The sequence below is a fragment of the Lethenteron reissneri genome, chromosome 14 (assembly GCF_015708825.2).
Source record: "Lethenteron reissneri isolate LAM-NWPU_2019-01 chromosome 14, ASM1570882v1, whole genome shotgun sequence".
In the NCBI taxonomy this organism is placed as follows: domain Eukaryota; kingdom Metazoa; phylum Chordata; class Hyperoartia; order Petromyzontiformes; family Petromyzontidae; genus Lethenteron; species Lethenteron reissneri.
The window spans coordinates 9,369,524-9,389,335 of NC_083792.1; the positions used below are offsets into that span (position 1 = coordinate 9,369,524).

At 43.1% G+C, this 19,812-nt stretch overlaps 1 protein-coding gene across 3 annotated transcripts in view; it reads left to right on the forward strand.

Moving 5' to 3' along the window:
- The window catches only part of LOC133342365 (phosphofurin acidic cluster sorting protein 2-like), a 39,525-nt gene extending 24,252 nt beyond the window's left edge, over nt 1-15,273 (forward strand). For 2 of the 3 annotated variants that reach the window (XM_061551478.1, XM_061551479.1), the window contains exons 12-25: nt 511-632; nt 1,425-1,499; nt 3,715-3,838; nt 5,699-5,803; nt 7,285-7,391; nt 8,637-8,791; nt 9,514-9,624; nt 10,094-10,196; nt 10,500-10,542; nt 10,694-10,736; nt 11,110-11,290; nt 11,880-12,139; nt 13,409-13,522; nt 14,242-15,273. In XM_061551478.1, the coding sequence (XP_061407462.1) occupies nt 511-632; nt 1,425-1,499; nt 3,715-3,838; nt 5,699-5,803; nt 7,285-7,391; nt 8,637-8,791; nt 9,514-9,624; nt 10,094-10,196; nt 10,500-10,542; nt 10,694-10,736; nt 11,110-11,290; nt 11,880-12,139; nt 13,409-13,522; nt 14,242-14,360 (1,662 nt within the window). In that variant the 3' untranslated portion in view covers nt 14,361-15,273. The remainder of the gene's footprint in view (nt 1-510; nt 633-1,424; nt 1,500-3,714; nt 3,839-5,698; nt 5,804-7,284; nt 7,392-8,636; nt 8,792-9,513; nt 9,625-10,093; nt 10,197-10,499; nt 10,543-10,693; nt 10,737-11,109; nt 11,291-11,879; nt 12,140-13,408; nt 13,523-14,241) is intronic. The other variant, XM_061551480.1, reaches the window with a different exon arrangement.
- Nucleotides 15,274-19,812: the final 4,539 nt, after the last annotated feature.

Below are 19,812 nucleotides of genomic sequence, written 5' to 3' on the forward strand. Positions count from 1 at the left end.
AGTCACATGCTGGGTGCACACACACACACACACACCCTGCCCTATTGCTGCTGTGTTTGTGCACTGCACAGCTTGCCGTTGTATTCAGAAAACACCTAATTTCATAACAGGAAACTATGCAAAGTTCCCCATTGTATTTTGGCTTGAGCCCCTGTAGTTAAATGTGTTTGAATCATTTATTGTGATTAAATGTTTACAACAAAAATTTGCATTTGGTTGAAAAGTGACAGAGGCCATCTGGGAAGCTTTTTACTCCAGCAGAAAGTAAATTTTCTCAGATTGGCCTCCATTTAGATAACCAATTACCCCATAAAAAATATAAAATAAAATTATTAAAAGCCTCTGACAGTTTTCTGAAACAGCTGAGCACTTTCATGCCATCGTTTGACATGTTAATGGTCACTTAGCACCGATGTGAAATGTCAGACCGTAGAAAGCTAAATTCATTTTCCTGAGTAATTGCTGGGCCAGTAATTGTGAGTTTATTGATTGTTTTTTTTTCCCGATCAGGAGGGCGAGGAGAGGGAAGGCAGTGTGTTTGAAATGAGCCTTCGGGAAGTTGGAATAGACCGTCTTCCCCCTTCCGCTAAAATCAGCAAAACCGAGTCGCTCATCATCTCATCATCCCCAAGGTAACGCTTCCTCAAACGTCCACGTAATTTCCTCCCCCACCACCACCACCTCTTGCTGTAGTCATGGCAACATAATTATTTAGCCTCCACTGTCAGAATACCACCTACTCCTTGTTTGCTGAAAGGTGAGTTAGGCTTCTAAAAGGTCATATAAATAGCAGAATCCGTGTCCCTAAGGCTAAGTCATTAATGGTTGCATATATCTATGCATTTCATTCCTGCTGAATTGGTCACATGGCATTTTCTTTATCTCTTTGCAATTCATTTGCCTTTTTTTACTTTGCTGCTGCAGAAATAGGTTTAGTTTCATTATCTGAATTGCAGCACAGCGGTAAAATATTATGAAATGAAGCTCTGAAATGAAATACAAAAATAAGCTTTTTTCATAATATTATTGTAAATAAGCCTACATGCTTGTGTCTATATACACATTCCTTATTCATTCTCAAATATCACGACCTTTATTTCACTTAGAAAAATACAGATGAAAGTGCGGTAGCTTAATACACACAATTGTGCTTTTAAAGTACTCATGCCCTGAAGGTAACACACCCATTCATTGTAATTGGACTCTATAATTGTAAAGAGCAGCTCTATGATGTGCTTGTGGGTTGTACCGGGAGCGGTGTGGTGTGTAAACATCGCCACTGGGGAGACAAAGGCGACCGGACGTGTTGCTGGCCAACCCACCCCCTCGTGTACCATGCTGCCCTTCACAGGTGCTCGCTAACAGCACTTGCCCCAACAGTCTGTGTTGGCTATACGGGGGATCTTTGTCTTTGTTTTGCTCAGCATGAGGTCCAACGTTCCTGAAGATGCTCCCAGTGCATGGGGTGAAACATCAGACATCGTGCCAAACAACACACGGTACAGCTCGGAATCACATCGGAGAGCTACACATCGCATGCACAAAAACCTACTCGCTGACACTGAAGACTGCATGTGCTGTGGTGATGTCAACGTTATGTTTGTTTTCCGACTTCTCGTTGAAACCTCCGTGTGCCAAGGCCCTTAAAGATTGTTTCCACTTCAGTGTTCTTTCGGTAATTTGTGCCCAGAGGTAATCTGTAGCATCTTTAGTTAGAATGATGGCACTTGAGTCTTTGCAAACAACGCTCAAAGTGGAATATGCTTATCTTTTTGTTTGTTTTTCCCCTTGATTGAATGGAACCTGCAAACAGCCGACCGAGTGTGTAGAAGCATAAGATGATGTTGCATATTAAACCTATACGAATTGAATATGCATGCTGATGTTAGCATGCTGTATATTCAAATGGCCACTTTTGCACATTTTTATTCCATTAAAAACGCATTCTATACTCGTCCACTGTTATTTATGTAAATTATAGCAGGAGGGTATGGGAAAGGAAAAGCATTGGAACTGTGTTTATCGTTGTTTACGCAGACCACAGTTTCCTGTGGCTGACGTTGTATTTCCACGTGAATGGCACGGTGGCTCAAACTTTTGTTTACAGCTTTTTATAAAGCTTGGTGGGAGCCGAGCGGGGTGGCATGCACAGCCAAATGCCAGAGCACGTGTCGGGGCACAAAGGGCACATGCCTGGCCAGAAAGGGCATGTGTGCCAGGCACAACAACAAGGGGCTCCAGCCCAGGCGAGATCACATTCCCTCCCCTGAGCTCTTATTTCTGCCTCACCCTGTGAACAAAACGCTTTTGTCCATAATGGAGGTTTTTGGGTGAGATCGCGTAAATATAAATGTGTCGTTAAACCTGCCACCACCCGACAGCCAATTAGTAAGGTTTGTCACGTAAACAAAACGTGCCAATGTGTTACTAGTTCAGCACACCGGTGTGTTGGAGAGTAAACCCACAACATTAACAAAAAAATACTCTTGTATGGTTATCCAACAAAACAAACTGGCGAACACTGCAGCTAGGTGATTTGTCTCCATTCCTAGCCTGTAATCGCAATTCAATTCATATGATCGATTATGACTGCCAATGGGAACGACGGAATCGTTGGGGGGGGGGGGGGGGAGCAGATTACATGGAGCCTCACGTGAAGTTTGGGAAGGCCCGTAAGCCAGACCAGCCTGGTGGAATCCCTCTTGAAACATATTTCATGGGCAAAAATAGCGTGATGTGCGGTGTGTAACATGAGTGGCGTGTTGTCTTTGTTTCCATTGTCTTTACTGTATTCAGCACCATCGTGGTAGGTTTGCCATTCCCAGTAATCCAAGTAGTGGGCCGAAAAGCTTGAGTAGTAGTCTCTGTGTTTCTGAATTGGAAACCTGGTGGACCAAATATGAGTCCTGTTGGACTGGTAGGCCAATTCGTAGTCCCAGTGGGCCGAATTATAGTCCCTTGGTCGCAGTATTTATGATTGGCAAACCCGGTGGTGTCCGTGGTGCTCTAGGTGATCTGAATTGGTATTCAACATAGATCCTTCTGGTCTGCGAGTTGCAGTCTAATGTGTAGCCCGCCCACACATTGCCAATACATTTCAATGGCAAGTGTGACAGCTAGATTTGTCCACAATCGCTATTGAAATATTTAGCCGATGCGACAGATATGCTTTACGTTGGCGCTAGGCTGTCTGGAATCCGCCAAACCCGCTATTCTGGCTGGCTGCGATCAGCTATGCTCTGCTAAGCTAAGCATAGCCAAAGCTCTGTTAAGCCAGATTCACCGCCATAGGATCACAATAGAATCCCACTATATTGCATTCATATTCCCTGGCAGAATCCATGTTTGAATCACCTTCAAACGAAAGGGAGATTGTTAACATGGAAATTTCCTTTCGAAGAATTGTGATTCTTGCAAGAAAACTAAACTATGTTTTATTTTACCAGGTAAGCCCCACTGAGCCTCTCTTTTTACAAAAGCGACCTGGTCATAAATGTCAGCTCATCGAAGTGGCTTATCACGTGAAAATTTATATCGGCCAAATTCTCTTAAGCGCATGTTGAGTCAACGTAGAGGGCAAAAACCGTAGGACCCGGATAAAAGTTCACTCGACCACGGGGGAGAACACGGAAATTCCGAATATACCGGTGATTGCGGGGCTACACCTTGAATGTTTTGGCTGAATGCCTCTTGCCATGCTGTCGTTTTTTGCAGTAAGGTGGAATTGAAGCAACAAAGGCGAGCGCGCAGCACGTCCTTGCGGGAGCGTCCGTCGGAGCGCGGTTTGCCAGAGAGGGGTGACTCGGAGAGGTCCCCCGAGTCCCTGCACGCCTCTCAGGTTTGTGCCGAGTGCAGTTGCATATTCTGTCAAACCATACGGTTTACCCGTATTCTAGCACAGAGAAATTGAGTTTTCAGGTCCATACGGCGTACAGCCATTTCAATACGGGCGCATTTTTTTTTTGGTATATTTGTGATTCTCCCTTGTGATGGAACTTTGTAGGATGAACGTTGAGATTTATAAGGGCACGGGGTGACCTATAAGGTCTGAATTGGTCTGTAATAAGGTAGGCACTGATAAGGGGTTGACAGGTATGCGGTTGCGACACCCAGTTTTAATGTAAAAAACGCTGTCAACCAGTGTGACCACGCTCGTTGTGCACGGTGAGAAACTCGTCAGACGAGGGGGGAGAGCGTTTAAGCTGGAAAATTAACGGGAGAAAATGTCTCTGTTCTGGTAATTGCCCCAATTTCGTGATATATGCATTTATTAACATTTAATTGTCAGAAATTACTGAACAGATCAAACGTATGTCGGTAGTTAACCAAGCGCAAAAATGGACTGTTAAAATTACGAATATATTTTTAGGTGGAGTGCATGTTGTACGATCATAAACACCCAAAGGCAGCTGCTCTCCTTATGTGGTTACAAGCTGCTTTGTGGTGATTTGTGAATCATTTAATGATAGGATCAAGAAACCAATGTAATCATTCTTTGCGCAGTTTAGAATGCTGGTATACACTTAGAGTTTTAAAATAGCCCTGCATAATCACGCACATGCACACACGGTGTGTTATTTTGTTAATAAGCTAGAGTAAAATTGTGGACCACAGATTTGCGGTTCTTTTATATCTATTTTTTATGTTAAACAAGTTAACACCATAGGTGTACAATATATTCCGTTTTCTTTCACTCGACAATTTTAATCATCGGCCCATTTAATTAGAACGAGTTTAATATTTATTGAGGAATGTAATGAATTTATGCAGGGAAATAATACAACTGTTTAACACAACCATGCTACAATTGAAATGGTATCAACGTGTGATTAAACTAGCGGGCGTGCTTGGCTTGGGTGAGAGCCAGAAACTGTTGCTACTTCCCAACTGAAAAAATAAGGTCCTGGAGATGTTTCATTAGCTCCTCATGGTGGACTCTCTCAGAATTGCACCTTCACGAGGATCTTTATCTTGAGTACATTTAAATGCTCTTGGCAGGTTCGTTAACAAGCAGTTGTATAATGTACTGCCATCAAATATTCACGCGATGGAACGTTAAAGTATAGATTGTGACGAATTATGTTTCAAACCAAGTCCTCGCATTTAGACTGCAGTGTTCTGGTTTGGCCGGAATGCAGCTGACCTCATCAGATCTCAGAAGCTCAGCGGGATTTTGAGCCTGGATATTTTACAGACGAATCGCCGCCATACACAAATAGGGTTACGGAATTTATATATCGTGGGCAGCAGAGGGCAGTGCAGCACAATCCATTGTTGCACTACACCTCAATGCCCCCCACACTTCCCTCCACGTTTCGCACCGGCTAGTGCGGTAAAGTTTCGTCAAGTAAACTCCCGTGACCCGCACAATGTGTGTAGGCCCAAATCTCGCAGTGTATTTTAGAAAGGGCTGTGCATCTATAATCAACTGCGATGGATTATTCGCATAATGGAATAATAAATTACAGGTGAAGTGATTTTTGTATGTTTTGAGCCGAGGTACCGAACGTTTCATTAGACTAATTAGACTCTAGTTATCTGGGAATGGACCAATGACTCTGCACCTGGTTCTGCGTTAGTAGCGGCAGAAATTACACTTGATTTTCCACTTTAAAATCTTTCTGATAAAACAATGCATGCAAACCGCAAACGAATAAGAGACTTGGAACTGATTTTTTTCTAAAACCCCCCTTTTCAGACGCCCAGAAAAACTGTGTACGATCAACTCAATCAGATCTTGAGTTCCGAGGATCAACTTCCAGAGAGCATCATCCTGGTCAGCACGTCTGACTGGCAGGGACAGGTACGGGAAAGAGAACTTATTAACATTATAGTTTCTTTATTTTTGGGACCTTTTTGCCGGTATCAAAATGATGAACGACAATGCATATATTATCAGAGCATGTTTGTTTGCATGTTTTGCCTCAAGTATTTGTAGTTAATGCAGACTTGATGCCTTGCAATAGGTATCTATTTGTTGTTTGAACATCTTAACACCTGCTTTATTGCCAGAAAGGGTAAAGCCTATTCTTATAGTTTCCTTGGTTTTTTTATTGTTAAACGTTGTAAAGATGCAGCCCGACAATTGCTTGCTCACGCCATTCCTGACGGAAAGGCCTCCACTAGAGGAAGCTGTCGCAAGACCCTCTAGAAAAGGGTATTTTGACGTACTCGTCCGCAATGGACAGACATCTTGAAAAGTGGTGGCATGTACTCGCCACGCTTTACCTCACAATATGCGACCTATGAATGGGCCTTACAGTGGCTCTTGAGATCGAATCAAACTGGCGACCTCTGACTAACAAGACCAGTATGCTAAATATTACACCTCGGCTCGGCAGCAGCAGCTGTATTTATCTGTAATCTAGAAAGCCTCTGCAATTTCATGGCACAGTAAAATTATAAATGCAGTACACAGTCATAATTGAGTGCATTTAGCATCTGCTTCTGTTGAGCTCCTCTTGTACGGCATGCACTTAAGCATACTAAATATGCTAATCGTCCCAACTCGATTTGCTCAATTTTCCAAGCTATCTGAAAAAATAAAACGTGACAGTAATAAACATGTGACTTATCAAGTAAAATTTGCTTAGGAGAAAATAAATACCCTTTAAATGTGGTGGTATAGTTGCATAGGTGGATTGTCCACATTTCTACGAACCTCTGGCCTCAGCTAAAATCAGTGGCTCGTGATGTCTAAGCCATTTCTGAGCCCACCCAACCCATTCACATATCAGCACTGATTAGTGTGGTAAAGTGTGGTCAGACGACTCCCATGATTATCGTGGTAAATCAGCATCAGCATTAGGGAGACAAAGGCGTGTGGACATGGCGCTGACTCTTCCACAACGTTTGGATGGTTTGCTTTTATAATACTACTAACAAGTAAAAAAAACCTTCGCTAACAGTGCATGTCCAACCTCTGGTGAGCAATAAACATTATTGGAGGTGTCTGGCATGTCTGTGTGTGTGAGAGAGAGCTGCGATTGTGTAGCGGTTAGCGTGCTGCGCTACAAACCCGGTGACCCGGCTTAGATTCCCACGCGTGGTCAACAATAGTGACGATTATCTGAACCGGTCCTGGGCCTCAGCCATAAATGAGTACCTGGTGCGGTGTGTAAACATCGCCATTCTGGAGACATAGGCGGGCCCGGGCGTGGTGCTGGCCACCCCACCCCCTCGTGTGTCGTCCCAGCCTTCATAGGTGCTCGCTAACAGCGCTTGCCCCAACAGTCAACTAAAGGCTATACGGGGGATCTTTGTCTTTGTTTTGTGTGAGAGCAGTATGTGGCAGAGTGCCTGCAGGAGAGGGGCCAGCCTGTGGTCTGCACCTGCTCCTCTGCTGATGTGCAAGCCGCCTTCAGCAACATCGTCTCTCGCGTGCAGCGCTTGTGAGCAACTTCATTCAATTTCTTTAACGTGTCCACTTATCCGTGTGTCTCTTTGTATATTCATCAAACGGTTATCATGAATCCAAGGATTAACTCAAGGATAAACATCACGCTCAGTGGCCCTCCGCTGTGACTGCTTATGCATTTGGACTTGAGTATTAATGAGTGTTATTTTATGCGTGCCCTAGAGGAGTCCTGGTGGTATAAAAAAAAACGTGAATGTTTGCTTCACATGTCTATCGGTTGCTGCCAAAAAAATATATTTGGCAACGTTAAGCGAAAAAACATTTGTGAAGTACGGCTACTTGCATCATGCAAGGCATATCTCGAAGTATTTGTGGACCATATATGAGGCATTTAATTTAAGATATTAAGCATTTTATTTTTATTTTGGCAGGTAAGGCCCACTGAGCTATATAGCTCTTTTCAGAAACGACCTGGCCACAAATGTGAGCTCGATGATGTGGCTTATCACGTGGAAATTTCTAGCAGCCAAATACTCTTAAGCGCATGCTTCTACTGTGCACGCATAAATATATACTGTCTGCATGCATTAAAGGGAGGAAGGTAGGTTGGAAAATAAATGTTTTCAAATGAATATTAACTTTCTCTATGCCAACCCGAATTTGTGCTTGTTTTGGCATAGTTGGTATCCTCATTGCAAGAGGCATTTTCATTTGATGTATGAGAAGCAGATTGTTTTATGTTAGTGCTTTGAGTTTCATTTTGTCTTTGATGTACCCATAACAAAGAAATGCAGTGTTTATTTTAAAAAAAATAGTGTTATTTAATCTCAGGCGGACAATCTATATATATCTGTTAGTTGTTGCAGGCGTGTTATTTGCAGGACCAGGAATTTATTTTGGTTTAAATAGTTTTATATCCAGATTGTATTTCCTTGCACAGGAGCAGAAGTCAATTGTTGCATGCAAAACAAGGGTGCTTGCAAGGCAATTCTCATCGTCTTTTAAAATGTGTTAAGTGCAGAGAACAAAATCTTCCGTTCATGTGATTCCCAACGGTTAAAATAATCGCATTCAAAAGAGAAAACACCTTTATGAAAGCGGTTTAAGCTGATCCCCGACCACCGTCCTATCACTCTGAGGGATTTATCGCTTGGCCAAACCACCATTTTTTAATAAATACGATGTATTTATAAAACGTATATAAAAATTTCAAGGTAACAAAAAAAACACATTTGAAACTTGTGTTGTGTTTGTGTCTCTCCGTTCATCTCCATGACAGTTGTAACACGAACGCACAGACGCCTCACCCGATCCGACTGGCAGTGGCGGGCGGGCAGAGCTACCTGAGTTATGTGTTACGGCACTTTGTGGAACAGCTGTCAAACAAGACGCCCGACTGGCTCGGCTACCTCCGCTTCCTGCTCATCCCGCTCGGTCTGTCGCTAAGCCAGCTTGGAAACAACCATTGTGCCCAAACATATAGAGTATCTTGGAATAGATATCCGTTACCTTTTCTACGACCAAATTACCCAGAATGCGCCCAGTCTCGTCAGATCTCAGAAGCCGATCACATTTGAGCCTGCGTAGTACTTTGAACGGTTAACCACCGCGCACAAACGGTTTGTCATAGGGCCTCCTTGGCTATGTGGTGGGCAGCAGCAGAGGGCAAGTACACCAAAATGCATTGTTGTACTGTACACCTGCCTTCGCCAACCCACACTGACTGGTATGGAGAAGTACCGTCAAGTGGCCTTAATGATCCACAGATGTGGGGAGGGTCTCATTCAGCAGTGGATGGGCAAAAGTGATCAACATGTCAACCTTAAGTTGAAATACAAAGGCTCTGGCTATTATTGCTCAAGCTGTCTGCCCATGGCCTTTAGTTGTGATGTTTTTGTTAGCGAGTTGAAGTTGGTAACCTACCTAGATCCTCTACCAACTTTTATATTTGTATCTATGTATGTTGAATTTCTTTCGCACCGTACATGGCCAACCGCAAATAAATGTTTCAATAAATATTTATCACAAATGTGTATTTTCTGTATTAGATCTATTTCATCATGTTATTTTGTATTGCATGAAATTCATCGATTTCTTTTTAATGCAAAGCATGCATTCTTTGCCCAACCGCCTGAAACATGCCTGTCCACCAACAGCTCCCCACCCACTTGCGAAGTACCTGGCCACCATTGATGGCAAATACGGCAACGCTTTCATGGACGCGGCGTGGAGGGAATTGTTTAGTCGCGCCGAGGCTCCCGTCACAGGTATTCGTTCATATCGCCCCGGCCCATATTTTACATTGCATCAGTGGAAAGATTTTATTTTTCCAAAGGCCTCTTCTTAGGTTGGGGTTCTTAAGTACAAGTTTTTACACCTACTTCTTTGATGATATCTTTATTGGTCCTGAGCCCCCCCCCCCCTTTCACTCACCCGCTTTGACGAGCATGCTTTAAAGTATTGTCAAACAATCCTCGTGACTTGCACGGCGTACGGAGGCCTTCATTTGGCAGTGGATTGATAAGGGCTATAGATTATTATTATTATTACCGTCTTGTACTTTGCACGTGCTAAATAAATGTAAAAAAAAAATCGTCACCAGGTTTGGACTTTACGGTCGCCCTCGACGTACAGAAATGAAGCTGCTGGTACATGAACGAAGCTGCTGTGCTGCGCTCCGCTGTGTTGTTTGTGCTGTAAAAAAAAAAAAGGTAAAATCCTCGTATGTCCTTTCAGAGCCGCTGGACGTGGCGTCGCGCGTCCTGCAGTTTGTAAGTGGAGCTGTGGTCACGCACCAGCTGCCAATTGCCGAGGCCATGCTCACGTACAAGCAAAAGAGGTGTGTAACGGCCGCACGCACTCGCCTCTCCGTACGCTGGCACGTTATCAAGCAGGCTCGTCGCCTGCATTATTTAGATTACGCGTGTCGCTCATGCGAAGCAAATACGTATTGCTGCCACAGCTTTGGTTTGGTTCTACGGGGTGCAGTCTCGGAGCTGTACCTGATCCCATTCCACGATGTGACATTTTTTTTGTCTCATTGAAATTGCTGAGATTGTACTAGATAGGACATGTTTGATTTTGTTTCTATCTTCCTTCAAAAAATGTGTGCATAATATATTGGGTTTTTTTTTCCAAACAGCCCAGATGAAGATTCTTGCCAAAAGTTTATTCCCTTTGTCAGTGTAAGTGAAATTCACCTATTACTTATTTTGCATGCATATTTTTCTTAAATAATGAGCATTTATCAAGATCAAAGGTCAGTATTTGTATGATGCTGTGCCATATGTTAAGTCAACAAGAAACAGAAATCTTATCTAACGTATTCGTTTACAGGTTGTCGTTGTCGGAATAGTGGAACACTCTTTGCCCGGATCAGGTAAATACTTTTGTTCAACTCACAAAGCAAACCTTAAGTAACGCTTCAGTGCTTGAGATAAGAGCCCACTGTCCTCCAGCCACCCCTCTCCCATGCCCTTCTCTTCCCATGCCCTTCTCTTCCTCCCCGAGTGAGTGAGTTCCCACTTGCTCCGCCAAGGCCTCTTCCCCTCTCTCGGCATAAAAACAAGCCACCACTTCATCCCACTCAACACTCGACTCCCTCTCTCTCAACTTAACAGTCGATTTCCCCCCCCCCCTCCACCACCCCCCACCCCCTCCATTTCCATCTTAACACCACAATTAGCAAAGCTTTTATGCCCCCTGTACACCACGAGGCTGTCGCATTTACATCCTTGGCCATGTTATTTCAGGCGATTCGGACGATGGGATGCTCGCCACTCCAAGTTCCACGGCCCTCACCTGTACTCCTCCCTCCACGGGCTCTGCGGGCAGTGGGCCCACACTCGGCCCAAGCCAGGGAGTGCCAGCGCGAGAGGTGGTCGCTACTCCACCCTCGTCCCCATCCGTCACCAGTGGACTGACTGCCTCGGGGTACGATGCTCGCGCAGCGATACGGCCGCACTTCTGCTGCGCTCGCGTAGACTTGCATCAGTTGCCCCCCTCGACATTTAATGCCAGTGTGCTCAATGGAAGAAAATTGTTGACGTCTCTCTGCCTCCAGTCATATACATCCGCCCAATCAAAATTCCCTTTATGCTTTATTTTATATTTTGTATGCTTATTTTTCGGTTCCTCATTTTATCTCAGAGTTCTAATAAAAAATTTAATTTCTTTTGGACGTGAAAATAGGCTCTTTGATTGAAAAATCGATGTTTATGTTCACAATATACGCAAGGAATTGGGCATATAAGAATAATTTATGCAGATTTTATGTACATGTTAATTTGAGGCTAATTGAGCCAACAAACCCTTTACAAGTGAGACCAAAAAAAGCCCAATAAACATTACCAACACGTTGGTAAAAACAAGACTGAAATGTAAATTATTTCATCTAATGGCCCCCAAATTGTACCAATTCGTCAAATACCTAATAATATAGGCAGACAAATCCTTGCGTACGCACAAATCCTTGGGCTGACGGACCGCTTAACCATTGCTCTCCTTATTTCCCTGAACTCAGCGCATCCGGTGGCAGTGGACCGCATACATCCAGCCCCGGCACGGAGCTCATGGGGCTGCAAGTGGACTACTGGGCGAGTCCTGCCGGCTGGCCTGCCGAGCGCAAGGCCGGTGGGGAGAAACGCGAAGGGCCGGCCGCCAAGAATACGCTCAAGAGCAACTTCCGCTCGCTCGTCGTGAGCCGCTTGCCGTCCAGCGGAGACAGCCTGCCCACCGCCACCATGTCCATGACAGTCGTCACTCAGGAGAAAAACAAGAAGGGTAAGGCAGGCGACGGAGCTGCGGAGACGTCGAAACGGTCCGCCGTTCTTGGTTGTCGCTCCGCAGCGAGGTGCAGCGGCCGGCACCATTTAAATTGGTGGTTCTTAACCTTTACTGCAGCCTTGCACCCCTTTGGTTCGCAATCAATCGTAAAATAATGTTAATAAATACATAGGGTTTGATGGAACAAAGTAGTTGTACTTACGTGCCCGTGGTTAATTTGTCTTTCGATTATTTACCTTCTAAAAAAATACGGCATGTCTCCCGCCCCCAGAAAGGGCATCACGCACCCCCAAGGCGGTGCGTGCCCCCCAAGTTAAGAACCACTGGTTTAAATACCGGCGTAGGTTGTCGCGTTTGTGTGCTGCGTGGTTCTCCCGAGTTTTGTTTTTGGCGAGTTGTGCAGAACGCGGAACAATTTGCAATGCAACTTGATAACATCGGAGAGCTGACCAACACCGTTGCCTAAACTGATTGCCGGTGCATTGTTAACACCACAGTTTTGTTTCCTTACCACGTCCAGGATTTGAGTTCCGCCTCGCCTTGCATTGTGAAGGGATTTCCGCTCTCCATTCCTGTGGAGCCCCACTGTGCTTTAACTCTTCCCTTGAGTGCCGAAGTGTGTTATATTCTTGAAGGGGATTACACTTGTTTTTAATGTATGTGGTACATTTTTTTGTTGTCAGCAGAGGGCATTGCAGCCAACATGTATTGTTGTGCTGTATTATCCTCCCAGCCTCCTTTTGCCTGGCTTTACAAGCATGGTAATAGATGTTCCAATAACCCACATGACCCATGGCAAGAGAATGCTCTCAGCATGCAATGGTTTGACAAAGTGCTTCTTCCTATAGCTGATGTAGATGTTGAGCAACAACTAATTTTACCTTCAGATGGTGGAGCCAGCCAGTGTAATTGCATCAGGAGTGTAGCCCAGTGTATCGCTGTGATACCTCCTTCATATTTGTGAATTGTGAATTGAGCTGTTAAAAGTTCCATGGTCTGTTCTTGGTGACCACACTCGAACACTGGAAAGTTTTAAATGTTCCATTTGTGTGTCAATAACCACATCTGCCATGGTGTGTACGGATGCGGTTTTGGGTTGCCCTATAAGCTTCGCAGAAGAGAAATATCTGTTTTATGCACAACTGGATTTATTGGCAATGATGCGGTACAAAAAATTGCCTGCGGTCCATCTGCTTTGTCCACGTGACCACTTGTAAATGCGTGTTATTTATCACCACCCCTCCCGCCGCGCACGTGTCTGTCCAGTGATGTTTCTCACCAAAAAGCCCAAGGACAAAGAATCTGAGCCCAAGAGTCAGGTCATGGAGGGGATCAACCGCCTCATTTGCACAGCCAAGCACCAACAGACCATGCTTAGAGGTTTGTTAATTCTTAACGTTTAGAAATGTCATCGTAATTTTTTTCAGACTAAAGGACATGAATGAATCAAATACAAGGGTTATTCAAGTCTGCGCATTAAATGTGTTTTCTTCGATTTGAGTGATGTAGTTGGGTTATTTGATTTTAACCGTTAATTATCCAAACCACAGTGTTAATCATGAGATGAATAAGGGCACGTGTTTCATGAAAACACAACCAATGTTAAAAAAATCATGGTCTTATTCTGAGTCGTTAAACATGGTTACAAACATGGTTACATTGGCAATAGAAAATATAAACGGTGGGACAGGGTTATATTCTATTCTTCCATATGGTATTTTGCCATTTGCAAGGGTTTTATTACAGCAGTGCTCTTTTTTTTAATAAAAACAGAAGAACCATTGTCATGGTTAGATATGTTATTTTGCTGTTTATAAGATTATATTTGCACAAGTTTTTGCAGGTGTCCAATATATCTTTCCAATGTGCATTGGGCCTATATCTACCGCGTATTGTTCGGCACGATATCTGTCATTTATTGCCACATGCTGGGAGGTTTTCAGAAACTCTGTTTGGCTCCTGCAGAAGCTCGCAGCACGTGGAGCAAAAAACGTCAGACATGAATACCAAACAACACGCGGTGCAACCTAAAAACACGTCGGAGAACTGCTACGGGTGCATTTGACGGAGGATTTTCACACGATTCTTTTCACCCACAGTGACCATTGACGGAGTGGAGTGGAACGATGTGAAGTTTTTCCAGCTGGCAGCTCAGTGGTCCACGCACGTCAAGCACTTTCCTGTGGGCGTCTTCGGCTACTCCAAACCCACCTGCTAAAGAGGGGCACTGCTCCACACGGAGGCTGCCCGAGTCAGATTCGGTGTTCACCAGAACCGAAGGGACCCGGTTCAGCGTAGTCGCGGAGGTATGAGAGAGCCTAGCGACATAAAGCTGCCTATTTGACGAAAGTGGCATAGTTAGCCCAAACTCGAAGGCATCATCGTGGAACATCGTCGTAGAATGTTGTCTTCGCATGCAAACGCCTACTGCCAAAATAACCTACTAATTTGAGGGTGGACCATTATAAGCTAAATGAGTGGCTAGTGGTTGCTTTCAAGGTTTTTTTGTGTCAAAATAAACTCTTTTGAAATGTACCTCCATCAGCTTCACTCACATCAAAGTGTCTTGGCCAAGTTTTTTCAAGGGCAGAGTGCGGGGCTGGCGTGTAATGTGTTTAGGTGTATGGCACTACTAGTCTTAAGGGTTATTTTTGTTAACACGGGGATATGTTGTCCCTTTGCCTTAGCAGTGTTCAATATGTATTAAGCGTAATGTTCGTTTTTTCCAGTTTTTTTTTAAGTTTGGCCAGAGCACAACTGCACCATGTTTGTAATAAGAAAAAAAGGTCAATTTTGTGTTCATGGTTTGCTTTTCTGAGCCAAACACATGTAAGGTGTCGGTGCGTGTGTATATGGGCACACATTTGTGCAAATTGTTACTGTTACTGAAATATAATTTGCCCTAGATGTTTAACTGTCAGTATGTTGCTTTGCACAGCATTGTTTTATTTTGTGTTGGATATACATTCTTGCCTCTGGTTTTTATTAATCAGAAAACAAAATAAGTATTGCACATTTTTGTTATTTACTTGAGCCTAATTTGGTTTATTTTTTTCAAACGATGCACACATTTGAAATACTGCTGTTTTCAGCTGAACCAAATGCCGATTGCTTAACCCACACTGGCCTTTTAAGAATAAAAAAAATGTGTGCCGTTAAGTTGAGATGGGGCAGTGTTGCAGTTTGGACAAGAGATGGCATCGTTTGCAGTTGTTTCCCAGCTCTAGAATTCAAAACCCAATTCGCTTGCCTTTTTGGCTCCTGTAACTTTTCACAAAAGCACAACATTACTTTTTACTTTGTTTAGATGTTTATTTTGTGCACTGTAAATTACACTCCTTGTGTATATATAAATATAAACTGTCATTTGTTAAAATGTGATGTGTATTACTTTATGCGTACGTTTGTGAAAGCACTGATTTTGCTAATTTGTGTTCACAAAAGGGCTTTTTTGCTACATATAAATGTATGCTCACTAGGTTTTACACTGCATAAATATATTGTTGGCTTTATTTTGACATCTGGACAATGTTGAGAATTGCGACCACAGGTGAAATTCTATGTACATTGATCAGTTAATTGCCCATTTGCCGGAACCTGAAATTTGTAACAAAAATAATCTTGTTTTTTGTATTGTGTTGTGTTGAAAGCTGTGAATGTTCAAATATATGGAACTCTTAAAAGGAAAAAAAGGATGTGATTGGGCTTATCAACATTGTATTTTGGAAGAGCCAGTCTTAAGCATTTGGGGCCTTGTGCAAAGTGTAATTTTGGAACTCCTAGTTCTGGCATTAAGGATTGGGAGATCTTGCACCTAAAGTTACTGTACATCTCTTAATATGTGGGTTGGTCATGGCTTATATGCTCACAATTTCATTAAATAGCCATTTCAAGCCTTGTTGGGGGCCTGGTGCTTTTACACACATTGCATGCCCCTTAATTCCGGCTCTTGTTCACATGTACATTTTTTATAGCTTGAAATGACGCATATCGCTCAACCGTTGCAATATATGCTGTTAACTGCTGTTTTACTCAAAAAAATGTTGGTGGATTTTTTTTCTCATTTTATGAGTGGGTTGTGTGGATTTAGTGTTGGACAAAATGTACCGAATAAGTCTTAAAATAAAATGGATTCGATTAATGCTGTTAAATCTCTCGGTTTAATTTTTTCTTCCTTTTATGTCCGAATTACCAATTTATTTTGTTTGGTGTTAATATTTAAATACATATGTATTTCATCATTACACCTATAACATTTGTTGACTTGTCAACAATACTTAAAGTCCGTTCTAATTCAAGATATTGCTGCAAAAACTTTGGGTCACCAAATTATGTCACCATCATGAACATTACAAAAATACCATTGTCCTGTCAGTCCACTGCTCAATGAAGGCATCTCCACATGTCCTTCCAACTTGACCACTGCTCCCCACAATAATGACCTGAATGAATTAAATTAGTGGAAATATCGCTCAATATTATTAAATATTTTATGTTTGCTTCAGTGTGCAAGAGCTTTGATAACCGTATCAATGTTTTCTGTCATGCCTTTTTATCGTGTTCTTTGATATTCAAGTCTTTCAAAATCTGATTGAAATGTGGCCAACAGCAGAGAACCGTTTCCGAAACAAGGTCATTTTAGACAAGTGGGATTTGGGGTTAGGACACGTTGCAAGAGAGGATATTGCCCGGTGGTCGAGGCTGACGATGGAATGGACAGCCAACGAAGGGGAACACAACTTAAGGGAACTTCCGCCACAGAAGGGCGCAATGAAATCGGCACGTGGGAACCGGCTAGATCAGCGGTCGGGAACCTATGGCTCGCGAGCCATACATGGCTCTTCCAGTGACGGCATATGGCTCCCAGACAATTTTGAGTTGAAAAAAAAATCAGTTTGGAACTGATTTTAAAATACTTGTGATATTACTTAATAATACTGTGTACCAGACTACAAGGCCATCAGCAAAACCATGCAGCACCAGAAGTCGCATTAAAAGTAAGACATTTAATTTATTATATGTTAAAAATACTATATGGCTCTCAATTAAATATATTTAGAAATATTTGGCTTTTATGGCTCTCCCAGTCAAAAAGGTTCCCGACCCCTGGGCTAGATCGTTGCATACCGAGACCATGAGAAATGACGATGGCTTGTGCAGGCATTCACTCAGCAATGGTAGATCATGGCTGATTTATGATCGCTTGATAACTCTTGAGGTGGATAATGATACTCATAAACTGGTGTGACTGGCAATGGGCCTCATTACCACGTGTATCAGGTGTACAGTGCACTGGCCACCAAAGCACCGGGACTTGTCATGTTGCATTATTGATGGATTCATATCACTCGTAAAATATTCAACAGGGTATGTATGGATTTGCTTTAAGCAAACACTTGCATGTTCACAGGGCACTATAGCACAATGCCCATGTCTTGTGCGACGCAGAAGAGTTTGCACATGCTTATGCATTTTGTTTCAGGTTTCTTTTTTTCTTTCTTTGGATGTTAAAACATTTTCAGGGCCTTCCTGGAAACGAATTTTGAAAACTCAGGCTTTCTTGCGTAGAGTATTTCATTATTAATGCGTGTGTGTGTGTGATTTCAGTGCAGTTTCGATTATTATGGGATTGGGAGGTAGCTTGTAACCGAAGTGCTTGGAGGCCAAGTTTTGTGGAAAGCCGGAGGAGTTGTTCGATCACACATCCACGGCACCGGGGTGATATCTGTCGGAAGCAGTACTGCCAAGTAGTTACAGGCATATCTTAGGGCGGATTTTGAGTTCCTGTATGCATTTCTTTCTAGATTTGAAGCTTTCGTGACTGCAAGGAATCATATTCTTAGGTTTTTTCGGTAAAGTCACGTAGGTAAAACATCAAAATTAATGAAAATAAAATAAAACAAAAAATCACGACGTTTTGGTTACTCTTTCTACTGTATGAAACAAAAAATTGGCATAACATTGCAATCAGACATTTTTTAGACTAAGTGGGGCATTTCATGGGTAAGTGATCTATTTCAGAATTTATGCATCTATCGATCCACCCTCGATAGATTGTCATGGTTTAAGAAAGCATTCTTTTTGCCGTCGTTTGACGAACGATGCAGTGGCAAAGATTACCGCCGCTGCAGATGTGGAACCATGAAATCATTTTTTTTATGGCTGGGAATTGATCAATTTACAATTAAATATCAATTTCTAAGGGAGTTATGCTCGGGGGGGGGGGGGGGGTTGGAGGGCGGGGAGGGTGGGAGGGGCGTGACGTCACCACGCACGAACCCGGACCGACGCACTGGGATGCGGGTGACGTCATCACGCAAATGTACGCGGTGACGTCACCACTGCCCACGTCCCCACCCGCACGCCAGCCAACCAGGAATGCAGCTCGAGATATTTTTTCTAGATTTGAAGCTTTCGTGACTGCAAGGATTCATATTCTTAGGTTTTTTCGGTAAAGTCACGTAGGTAAAAACATCAAAATTAATGAAAATAAAATAATAAATTTTGATTTTTTACCTACGTGACTTTACCGAAAAAACCTAAGAATATAGATATATTTTTATTGTTTCTAATACAGCGTGGACGAACGTGTTCGGTTTTTGTTTGTGCCACCACTGCTAATACAGCTATTTAAATATAAAATAAGATAAGCAGCATCACCACCACCAACAACAACTTGGGTGGTATTTTCAGATTCTCAATCTGGGTGTGATGACGTGTGAAGCCACGTGACGTCATTGCTGGTGCCGCGTGCTCAGGGTGACGTCACGTTCGGGAAAATAATTCACGATGTAACACGATTTTTATTCCTGGGTACTAAGTGTTTTTTTTATAATTGCTTATGCCTCAAAAGTATAGAAAATTGTTATTCCCCACAAACTTTGCTTTTGTGACCAGGACTTTACGTGAAGGAATGACACAAATGCACACGTTTTCTCATTGAAAATAGGTAAATTTCAAAATAACACTACCCAAATTGTTACAGTGTAATGCATCGTTTATTCACACTCAAGTGAGCCAGAGCAGGCGACACGCCGCGGCTGCATATGTTATTTAAGAAATACATTATTTAAAAATATATAGGAGAAAGATGGTAAGGGCTACAACACATTTCGAAAGGGGGGTCATATATTGCCGTTCTAAATAATAAAGCGCAAACATCAACGGGTGTAGCCACAATCAAGAAATTGAGATTGATCATCAAAATAAAGCATACGAACTATAAAGTTACACAAATGACGCTCGCGCCTGCAACAAGAACACAAAAAAACGTCACGCGCCTGCGACAATACACACACAAAATGACGTCACGCGCCTGCAACAACGCACACACAAAATGACGTCACGCGCCCACAACAATAACACACAAAAAAGCGACGTCACGCGCCTGCAACAATAACACACACAAAACAACGTCACGCGCCCGCAACAATAACACACATAAAATGATGTCACGCGCCCGCAACAATAACACACACAAAAAAACGACGTCACGCGCCCGCAACAATAACACACACACAAAATCGACGTCACGCGCCCGCAGCAATAACGCACACACACAAAAAATGACGTCACGCGCCCGCAAACAAAGCACACACACAAACAACAACGGATGACGTCACGGCGCGCCTGTGAAATGACGTCACGGAGCCGGGTTCCGCGGCGTCGCG